The sequence below is a fragment of the Juglans microcarpa x Juglans regia genome, chromosome 2S (assembly GCF_004785595.1).
Source record: "Juglans microcarpa x Juglans regia isolate MS1-56 chromosome 2S, Jm3101_v1.0, whole genome shotgun sequence".
NCBI lineage: Eukaryota > Viridiplantae > Streptophyta > Magnoliopsida > Fagales > Juglandaceae > Juglans > Juglans microcarpa x Juglans regia.
The window spans coordinates 6,231,836-6,243,969 of NC_054597.1; the positions used below are offsets into that span (position 1 = coordinate 6,231,836).

Below are 12,134 nucleotides of genomic sequence, written 5' to 3' on the forward strand. Positions count from 1 at the left end.
TATTGGAGGAAGAGAGGCCAGGGGAGCAACGTTATCCCCAGACACAATATCCAACTACACTCTCGACTCTGCACAAGGCATCAACGCCAAACTCATAGGTTCTCCAGCAACTCTATTGGTTCTCTCCATTGGAGATTCTGGGGTGACAACAAGTCCCTTCACCTCTGGGGTGATAACAGATCCTACATCTCTCTCAGATCTCGACAGTACACAATTTTCCTCAACTCTGATGAGAGAGCCATAGTTTCTTCAGGGACCAAGTGTGTAATACCAACTATCAGTCTATCCTGTATTACATGAGGCGAATGACATTCCACTGATGTCTCTACGCCGATACCTGATGTAAACCCCGCTTCAAATAACCTAGATTTCATTTTGCCCCGCCATACTCTCCTGGATCTGGTTATATGGACAAAGCCGAATCCGATCTTCCGTTTTCTTTTTTCTGAGCTTAGATTTTAAAATTATTTTTATTGTAAAATAGATGTAACTTATCATATGAAGTTATGTATATTTCTAATTATTTTTATAAATTTTTTTTGTGAATATAATACTTCTCTCATTGCAAACTAATAAATGATAAAGATTTTCACAAAGAGAGAATTATAAAGATAGAACGAGATTCATAATATTTATTAAGGATAAAAAAAACTTGCTCAAATAGCTATTAAGATAAGTCCATTTTGGTTTCAGAGATGCTCTCAACCCATCTTATTTAATATGATCTTATCTCATCTCATTTCAATATCTAAATACTTTTTAATTTCAATTTTTTAACATTTTTAGTTAATAATTATCTAATCATTATAATTTTCTCAAATTTTCAAATAAAATATAAAAAATAATTCTATTTTTTTAAATTCTAAAAAAAATAATATTATAACAATTTTTTATCTTTATGATATTTTTGTTTAACTTTTATTCTCTTCTTCGCCAAAATTTTATAAAATATCTTAAATTAAATAATTTTACTATTATTTATAAAATATCTCATTATTATTCATATATTTCTAATCAAGGAACAAAAAATAAATTAAAACAAAAACCCTTGCTTTTTACTGTACTAATTTAGATCGTAGGGTTTGGTTCCAAATCCACAAAATAGACCTGATTTATTTTTTTGACAAGGAAGTAGACATCAATCATCAATCTTAATTATAGACGGCAATCCGGGGGAGTTTTGCGTAAACTCCTCGTTATTTATCTGTTAAATGGCCGTCTCCAGCAAACTAGCGGAAAAGAGAGTGCAGGTTTTTCAGATTCTTCCCTAAGTCCAAGGTTAGTACAAGTCCTCGCATCCCTTCTCGGCGATTACCTTTGAAAACCCTAAATTCTCCAACTCCAACCCTTTCTTTCAGATCTTCTGCTATTTATGAGTTGTATATGTTTTATTCCTTCTTTACATTTGCACGCACGCTCATACATGGATTATATTTGCCTATTTTGTTGGTCCTAGATGTTGCCAATTTTAGGATTAAGACTCTGGTTGGTTATGCGAAAAGAAACGACAAGGTTGCATTTTGGGACTTATCCCTTTGTTTGGTCGTTGAGAAAGAAAAGAAGAGAATTTTGACTCTTTTGTCTGCATTTTGTTTCATTTTAAGAAAATAGTGAAATGCTCCGCTCAAGTGTGGTAGTATTTTAGGCTCAGTTTATTTGTTTGGGGGGGGGGGGGGGGGGAGTTGTTTGCTATGTGGGTCCTTAGGAAAGAATACAAATTTGGAACTTCTTGTTTGAATCTCTTGTTATTTTGGCTATCAAATGGAAGGTAAAAACTCTGGGTTTGATTTAGTTTAAGACGAGTAGAATTTCTTGTTGCTTGATGGTTTCAGCCGTTGGGCTGCTGAGGAGACTTAGGCGAGGAAAGGAAAGAAAGCATTGAAGATTTGCATATTCCATGCTTAACGTATGTGATGTTATCTTTCCTTGGGTACCAAAAGATGCATGTTTGGATGCATTTAGTGAAATGGCTTTCCATTTCTAAAACGAAGAAGAGAGAGAATATGGGAAAATAACATTTTGAAGTTTGTTTGGGAAAATATGTTTGGATGAAATTCTCTGACAATCCAACCCCCTCTGTCAAGTTTTATGACCCTTCCCTGTCCTGCAATTCATCAGGCAACTGTCTGAGCACCATGCTATGAGTTAGGTTTAACTTACATTTGAGTTGATTTAGCTGCTAATATTTTTAGTTACACTAGTTGCACTCACTCTTACATGCTTCCTTGATATGACTGCTCTGGCAGGTTGCATGGATTTCTCTGGTAAAGTCATCATCAGAGAGACAATGCAACTTTGGTTTCAGACCCTGTAATTGTGAACTTTCTCTGTTGATAGTTATTTCTGCAAGACTGACAAGTTGAAGATCATAGATTGGAAGGAACTGTGTGTTTAGTAAGTTATGGAGCCACTGTGGAAGCTCTTATATTTGCTGGAGCCAGCTCCCATTACACTCATCGTTACTGCAGTAGCCGTGACATTTGGATCTGCATTTAGAGCTCTAAATTACGGGAAGGAAATGGAGCGAAACCATGACTTATCTGAAGCATCCATTACATTAGACAGGTCGCAAGCGCTAATGATCCCAATACTGAGCTCTTGCAGTCTGCTTTTGATGTTCTACCTTTTCTCTTCTGTCTCACAACTCCTTACTGCATTTACAGCCATTGCCTCTGTTTCATCCCTTTTCTTCTGCCTATTTCCTTATGCTGCGTATGTGAAGTCACAGTTTGGTTTAGCCGATCCATTCGTGTCTCGGTGTTGCTCAAAGTCTTTTACACGAATCCAAGCGTTATTACTGCTGGCATGCTCTGGTATTGTTGCAGCTTGGCTTGTCTCTGGCCATTGGATTTTAAATAATTTGTTGGGCATCTCCATATGTATTGCATTTGTGAGCCACGTGCGTCTGCCAAACATCAAAATATGTGCAATGCTGCTTGCTTGTTTATTTGTATATGACATATTCTGGGTTTTCTTCTCCGAGAGGTTTTTTGGTGCGAATGTTATGGTATCAGTGGCAACACAACAAGCATCAAATCCTGTCCATACAGTTGCTAATAGTTTGAGCCTTCCTGGGTTGCAATTGATAACAAAGAAGCTGGAGTTACCCGTGAAGATTGTTTTCCCTAGGAATTTGTTGGGTGGAGTGGTTCCCGGAGGAAATGCTGCGGACTTCATGATGCTTGGGCTAGGCGACATGGTATGACATCCTTTTCTCTCTATTGGTACTACTGGATATTTACTAAATCTGGAAGGTCTGTTACATTTGAGCACTATCACATTTAAGTCGGTATCTTGTTGCAATTAATTTTTCTGCTCACAGTCATCTTTGTGTTTACTATGAATAATATTAAGTCATCATTTGCCATTTTATTTGGGAAGTTACGCCTTAGGGTATGTCCTTTAATTTTAATTTGCTTTCTAGGTGCAAGGATTGCATTGTGGAAGATCCAACCATGTGTTTATAACGCTCTTTCACTTGATGGACATTTTTTAGTCCAAGTGAAATATTATTATCAAGTGATCATGCATGTCTGCACACTGCACGAGGCAGTGATATGTGCTGCATGGCTTCATTTTTCTTTGAATCCTAGTTCTATACCCAGATATTATGCTGTACCCTTTCTTCTCTAGGGTGGCGTTATTTGAATTATAAAGATTCAGGCAGGGATCTTGGATAACTTATTTGTGCGTAGTCATGGATAGGCGATAGCCAGCATATTGAGGAGTTATTGTAAGAACGAGCTATTGGTTAAACTTTTTCCTCATTCTTCATTAGCCAATATCTTCCACCTGGCCACATTCTCTATCCTTTCACACTCTCTCCAATATGGATCCTTCTTAATGCGATCTGCTTTGTCCATACCGCTGACATTTTTTTTTTCAGTCAGATGCACGATGGATTTAAGCACAAGCACATACACCTAAACCATGTTAAGCTTTGAGATCAAAGTGGATACTGATTATCATTTATGGGGATCCCCAATTTTATACAGATTGTGGCACATGCAGACATGATCTTCAAGATGTATGAATGCTCTTAAATGTTGTCAAAACTTGACAATACCACACTGCTACGAGAATCACCAAAATGTCCTCTAGCTATTAGTCTTAAAGTGCTGAACTTACATTTTAATCATAACAGGACACATTCTCATAAAAAAATGTTAGCAGGGCACAGTCCATTGATTGTTATGGTGGAGATTAGGGTCCTAAACAGTTAGGCATTATTTTAAATATGATAGATGTTTTACTTCATATGTACACTTGCATTTTTAGATTTTGGTATAAGACTCCCCTACTTCAGAATAAGTAATGGCAGCAATGTAGGATTGGAACAGGGCACCCTTTCCCGTCTCTGTCTCGAGGTTTAACTAGAGGTCCTGTTGCTGCCCCATTTATGCATACAACCACCCTCACACTACCCCACCCTTTCCTTCCCCATCAAATACTTGCCATTATACAATCATTGTCCAAGATTTTCACAGTAGGTATTTGATCTGAAGTAACCTCATGTTCTGAAACATCTCTTCATGCCCTCCACCACCGCATGACCCAGTCCACTCCCTAGCGTGACTCATCTTCTAGATTTGACATTGCACTATCTGGCCGCCTCAACCTTCACAGTAATATCCAGTCCCACATTAGAAACGGACAGTGAATACTAAGTCATGAATGTGTGTGCGCGCGCATGTGTGTGTGTGTTATACTCATGGTGGGGTGGCCTGAGCCCATCCCCCTGGAACAAGAGTTTCCTTTCAGGAGCTAATTATTTTTTTCCCCATATATCTGAGAATATCCTCAAAAGAATATTTTTATTTTCTTTTGGTCATGTTCTTGTCGCAGGCTATTCCTTCAATGCTTTTGGCTTTAGTTCTCTGCTTCGATCATCGAAAGAGCAGGGACTCAGTAAATCTCTTAGACATATATTCTTCGAAGGGGACCAAATACATATGGTATGCCCTTGCTGGGTATGCGATTGGACTCGTAACTGCTTTAGCTGCTGGTGTTTTGACTCGCTCACCTCAACCTGCTCTTCTTTATCTGGTATTTTTCTCTTTAAATTTTTTTGTTACTTTCCTTGTCATGTCTTTTTCTTCTTCTAGATAGATGTTTCTTGTATACTTCCGGTGTTTTTGAATTGCGTCTTTTAATAAAGTCTTATTACTTATCTTTAAAAAAAAGAAGCTTTGTCACATTTTTGGGATCTGCTAATGTTCATGCAATCATGAGGTTTGTGCAAATTCTTTTTACTCTCTTCTTGATTAGCAGTTTATTGGTTTATCATGCCTTAAGTTGCCATTCACAAGCTTCTTTCAAGGTGTAAGCTTTCATGGCTCAAGTTACACCGTCTGTGTAATTTTTGTTGTCAGTACTGTATGCTTGCTTTGAGACTCCAGCAATCATTGATTTGATGGAACTAAATATTGATATTTGACTTTAAACTCTGAACGCCCCCCTTCCCCTTCGTGGGGCCCCAAAGAAAGGGCTGTGGATGTGCTGAATTGCAAGGAGAAGGCTGTTTATGCTTATTTGATGCATCCTTTGCATGAAAGTATCTCTGAGTAGCATGGCTGTATCATAATTACGGTGGAACTTGCCTCGTTCAATTGTACAGCGTTTTATTTCAAGGAAGAACCATTGTGCCACTCTACCTTTGTAACCCTTTTCCCTATTTGGCTGAATATAGGTGCCTTCCACGCTGGGACCTATTATTGTGATCTCTTGGATAAGGAAGGAGCTAATGGAGTTATGGGAAGGAAACATGCCGAACCTAAACGATAAATCTCACCAAACAGAAGTTTGAGACCTTGTATGTATGTTCCAACACAAGGTCACTGCTCGTGGTGTTAATTTAGAGTTGTAGATTCACGTGAAAGCACTCTCCTCGTTGAACTTCAAGAGAAAATTAAATTATATGTTTATTTTGGTATCTAAAATTTGGCATCAGATGTTTCCATTCAATTCTCCAACATTGAAAAATAGGAGATTTATGGGAGCCTTGTCTTACCATGTGATGTGTTTTCCTTTGAGACAATATATATTTCTGTTTTCCACGGTAAAATCGTGACATTTAGGCCTTGGGCAGATTGACAGAGAAGGTTGGATGGGGCTTTCGGCAGTTATTTTAAACTTTTTGGTGTTATGACATGCGTGGCATGAGAGGTTTAGTAAAACGATGGCAAAGACATTAATGGGGGCCGTCAGAATTAAGAGTGCAATATGCCAAAATTGACCTTTTCAAAGTTATAATGGCGTTTACAAAATTGTCAAAGTTATGGTATGCAACATCTCGTTTGTGGATTAAGATTAGAATTAAAAGTTGAATAAAATATTATTAAAATATTTTTTTTAATATTTTTTTTTTTTTGAGATTTGAAAAGTTGAATTGTTTATTTTATTTTATATGAGAATTTAAAAAAATTATAATAATTAAATGAGATGAGATGAATTGTAAAAATAAACGAGAATTAATGAACTCGGGTTTGATACTTGTACGACCACCATTATGTAGTATTTTCTATCTAGCCAACAAGATGGACACGGTCTTGGATTGAAATAATTTGAGATACAATCTATATTTATTAGGTGTAGAGCATTGGCATTAGATTCTCCCTGTTGAGCAAATTTTACATAATGTATCACTTTTTGCCTTTTGCCTTTATCACTTAAAAGTTAATCACGTGTTGGTTTGTCTATCTATCTATAATAATAAAATCATATTTTTCTTTTTAATTTCTTCTCCTTCTATCTCACATTGGCTTGTTTGCTTTTTATCTTTGACATTTGGTGTGCGTAAAGAGAAAATAATATTAAAAAAAAAAAAAAAAAGAATGCCTAAGCACTGTATCACTACAAATTTGTTGAGTCACTGTTTCTAAAAGCTGAAAACAAAATGGTACGGTTACTCTATGCAAGCTGATTTTGATCAGTTTTAGGCAAATTCTGATTACACGGTACCTCTGCCTACACCATTGCCAATGCTCAAGATACGGCATTTATAATCTCGTCAAGTTTACATCGATGATTGGGTTCTGCATAGTTTTTTTTTTTTTTGAAATAAAAGGGGTTTAAAGATACATGGGCAACAAGATCCCAAAATTTCAACAACAGGTGGGGGAGGAACATTCACCAAAAAAATAATCAGATATATCATCAAATACGCTTGAGTTTTTTAATACGGGAAAGAAGTTCGATGGAATGCCTTCTGGTATGACATCAGGAATAGATCGCATGAAACGATAAGCGATGTTAGGTGCATGCAGGGGTTTTGAGACTATTAGATATAGGCAGTGCGTCCAACATAGGGTATGACAGCTCAATTCATCCGCGGATCTTAATTCATGTTGTTTGTCACAGACGCAGGGTGGTAACAAAAACCGACTTGCAAGGCGGGATTCATCTCATGTGAAGCTAGCGAAATTAAGGGCGATGAGGCGGCAGACCAAGGTAGATAAGACATCAACGATCAGGGGGAGCTGCCCACAAACTGTGTACTTTGTTCTTACACCCTTTTCTTGTCACTGTGGACCCGATCCTCCATGCAGGGGACCCAGCTCGATCTTGGGTGAAGAAGGAGCTACCATATATGTATATATATGGACATTGATCCCAGACAAATTAAGTGGTGGACATGATTAATATTGCTTTTTTTTCTTTTTCTTTGTTTTTTTCTCTCTTTTTTCTGGGTTAGGTACTTCTTGATTGAATGACAACAAATGATAGTGATTATAATTCATTATAAATTTGGTTTTGGCAATATTGTCTTAGAGATTCATGCAGCAAGGATTAATTTGCATGCATGAAACCGTCTGCCACAACAAGGAAAGTGACTTTTCCCGGCGATTATTTTCGTTGGAAAAAGTCTCATAAATCGCCACCCCTATCTTTTCCTAGCGATTTACACATCGCTGCATGTTCGCTTGTATTATTCCTCCACTTTTGATCTACTTCAATGAAAGTCAAAAATTGCTGCTAAAGGTTATCTTTACCGGCGATTTTATTTGTTGCAGATAGTACAAAATATCGCCATAGTTATGATCTACGATTCAGTTCATAATTGTTGGGAAATACTAATTCCGACGATTTCTTTCTGTTGCCAAAAGGACTAAAATTGCCACAAAGTCACCTTTCAAGTGCTTTCAAAAGATCGCTGCAACTAACTAATCAGTTTTGAAAACTCAATTGCGGCGATTATAAAATCGCCGTAAATGTATATTTCCAAGCGATTCTAGAATCGCTGCAATTGAGTTTTCGGTTTTGAATATGCAGATGCAGCGATTGAAAAATCGTTGCTATTGATCCATTCCCAGCGACTTAAGAATCGCCGCAAAATTAAATAGATGGGAAAACAATTTGCAGCGACTATAACTTGCCGCAAATACTATAAAAATCGCCGCAAATAAGAATTTCCAACGATATTGGATCGTCGCAAATAAGTTTAATTTGCGAAAAAAATATTCGCAGCGACGTTTACTCTCCAGAAAAGGAATTTCACAAAATAATTAAAAAAAATCTACAGAAATCCTAATGAACTATACACAAGCTATACTTCATATTAGAGACCCTTATATATAACAAAGTCCTATATAACTATAAGATATAATTAATATATGTATAAAACCAATTTCCACATATATATAACTGTAACAAATTAGAAGTATATTAAAACATAAAAAATAAGCAAGCAAAAACTACACCATAATTGGCAACACATCTGAATTCAATACAAAAAGCAGCTAGAAGTGAGAAATGTTCAAAATCAAACTATCAGTTTGAACTCATTTTTATTATCAAGCAAAAGCAAATCAAAATACTGCCCTACATGAAATCTAGTAATGGCAGCTTCCTCCCAAAATGACTAAACTTCTCTAAATTTTTTATTAGCATATGTCTTGCTCTTTATTACTATGCATACAATAGTTCATTTAAATTTTGCTCCAAATGGAGCCATAAAAGCTTTAGCAATTATGCCTTTCAAAAGGCTGTTGAGGTCCCAACTGTATTCCAAGCAGCCAAATACAAGTTTATCAACATAGCAGAAACACTCAAAAATTTTGATGTATGCAAGGTTCATACATTGAAATTCAGAATGAAAAACCCATTGTTTCCACAGTACTTGGTAATGTAACTATTTCAGATTCTAGTAATTATATACAAAAGCAAGAGTTTGTTGACACAAAAGCAAGAGTAATTATACTTATTTAATTCAGATTCTAGTAATCGAGTACTAAACTGATGAGTTTATGAGGTGCCAACGCATGCTACTCATCATGAACTTCCTTAGTTTTTTATGTAGGCCATGGACATACACATTTTTTATTCACATTTACCATTGTACTGATTATTATTTCTCTAATTTTAGTAGGTTAAAACGTGGGATGGCATAAAAGTTACCACAGAGCAAGGGGAAGAGTTGACTGCAGATGGTGAACTCCTTCCCATTGGTAATTACAAACCTAGTTTAATTTACAATGTACTTTAATTTACAATCACGATTATTGAACTGCAAACGTCAAGATTCCCATGCTCTCCTATTTAAAGTTAGTGTAGAAGATATTCCTCATTACTATTAAAAAGGAAATAACTTAGCTAGCAAATGTATATTTGGGAATTAGGAAGCACGTTCTAGCTATGAAATGCCAAAAATATTCCCATCACTATTATAAATCAACTGTCTATGCCACAAAAATAATAAAAATAAAATAAAAAAGAACCAGACATTAATGATATCTCAATTCAGGTGGTGGAGGAGGACTTTACAATAATTTCTAAATGCCAACTTTGGAATGGTATGAATTCATGAATTTTATGTCTACATTAATTACTTCAAAAGGGTCCCCCTGCCAATCTAATAAGAAGACTCTTGCACAGAAAACTCTAATTCTTTACCTCAACCTTTAAAATTTTCCAATTATACACACGCAAGCATATGTTTAGGAACTACATGATCATAAGAAATAAAAAAGACTGCGTAATGAAACCTATATGATATATCTTCCAGAATCTAATATTAATATCAGTAACATATATATGTAGAGACTAATACTATATCCAAGCTTTCTCGTTGTAATTAGTGGTAAAGCCAGATAGGAACTACTATATATATGTACATCTACCGATGCTTGGGGGAAGGTAAGGGTAATCACTGGGATAATGTGCCAAAAGTGGGACATTGGTGACCTACCACATTTTGATTGCAAAACTTAGCTAATATATACTTTCCCCCGATGCAATAAAGATTGTATTCGATTGCAAAACTTAGCTAAAATAAAAAGGACAAGCATTATTCAGATGTATGGACAAAAGGGGCTTCATTAAAATAGACAAAGACAACTATAACATAATACAAGGATAGCTATGCTAGTACCAGCGACTTCTAACTAAAATTTTGCACTTGAATATAGTAGAAAACATAAAAGGCATTCCCTTTCCTTTAAATGCATCAGTTTGGAACTTCAACGACAGTTTGGAACTTCAATTACCCAGCATTTTCACTAATTTTAAATGGGTGACAGTTTGGAACTTAAAAGACAGTCGAATGAGACAAACACAAACAATGCATCAGTGTTTGAAAGGGCCATGAGTAAACCAAACGAAGGGGAAAAATAATCCATAAGCTACATATATATATATATATATATATATATATATATATAAGGAAACCACAAAAACAAGGACGCTTACCATACGCCCAGAAAGGACATGCTTTCAGACACACGCTTAATCAAAACCACCAAAATGCATAATTTTTGCAATAAGCAACTCATGTGAGGATGAATGGGGAGATATATTTCAAGGGAACCATGATAGATACCTACAGTGCTTAAATGCGAGTCCCCACCGTGTCGATCGACGATCTCAAAAGCCAATATTGGACTTTGGTTGAAGAAGGAAATTTTGAAGGGTTTGGCAATCGGGATTCTAAAACAAAGGGAAGTCCGCCCGGGGGGGGGGGGGGGGGGGGGGGGGGGGGGGGGGGGGGGGGGGGAATCAAATGTTTTCTTGCATTTTGTGCCGCCCCAAAACCCACCGTCGACGCAACACATTATTTCCTATTGCGACGATTAATTACGTCGCCATATTTAGTTATATCGTTGCAAAAACCAAATTCCAGTGACCGAGTGCACTTAATCGCAAGTTGAGGTTAAAAGTGAGTAGCGAGATCAAAATCATTGCAAATATCCATTTATTGCAGTAATTTTATTTGCAATGATAATAAAATCACCGCAATAAATCATTTTTTCTTCTGGTGTGCACTCATGTGCACCATGAATTGGGAGGCATTATATATGATCATAAAGATAGCTTATCGGAAGTGTTTTAGACTAATAAATTCTTTTGTCAAATTCTCTAAATCCTTTGACTCTTCTTTCTCTTCGTAAGTTTTTCTGTAAGGTAGAATATTAATAGACATCAACGTTATCTATATTTTCGGACTACCCTAATTATTTTCAGTGAGTACATATATAGAGATATACTACAGTACGTACCATATTAATGTCACTGATTTTAACCTTTTGCCGATATAGCATTACCTATTAATTTTTTAACTTTCTTATTTATAAATAAGAGATGATCTAAGAGAAATGAAAAGTGACACGATAAACCCATAACGCAAGTATCAGTACTACATGATAAGCATGCACATGCACAGGTCCCGCTTGGAGATCCGTTGGGTACGCAAGTGACAAACAGCTTGCACCAAACAAGATAATATTCGATCGCTACAAGCTGTTTGTCATTGCATGAACTTTAATTTACACAAGGGAAATTAAAGGATTTTGTCCCCACGATAGTCAAAGTGAAGTACTACTACTCATACGTTTGAGAATGACATTTTTTTAATATTGTGTTTTTTCTTCGAAACCATAAACGTGCATGCGGTACGTACTTTCAACAAATTTCCACGATCGATAAAAGAATAAAAGAAAAAGGAAATTCAGTCCCAAGTCCTCCATCACCAATTACTATCGGGAGTAGTTTTATATTTAGATGTTGATTTTAGATGATCATATATAAATAATAAAAAAATAATAATAAAAAATTGTTTATAAATAATAATAAAATAATATAAGATTACTTTATTTACCAAAGACGGTCTTAGACTGCACATTAAAATCTCAAAATTAATT

General features: G+C 36.0%; 1 protein-coding gene across 1 annotated transcript; it reads left to right on the plus strand.

Annotated features, from left to right (window-relative positions):
- The first annotated feature begins 1,104 nt into the window (after window positions 1–1,104).
- On the plus strand, window positions 1,105–6,058 carry LOC121252568 (signal peptide peptidase-like 1). The gene is made up of 4 exons (XM_041152273.1): window positions 1,105–1,278; window positions 2,247–3,199; window positions 4,846–5,046; window positions 5,690–6,058. The coding sequence occupies exons 2-4, from the start codon at window positions 2,402–2,404 to the stop codon at window positions 5,804–5,806; spliced, it is 1,116 nt and encodes a 371-aa protein (XP_041008207.1). The 5' UTR covers window positions 1,105–1,278; window positions 2,247–2,401; the 3' UTR covers window positions 5,807–6,058.
- Window positions 6,059–12,134: the final 6,076 nt, after the last annotated feature.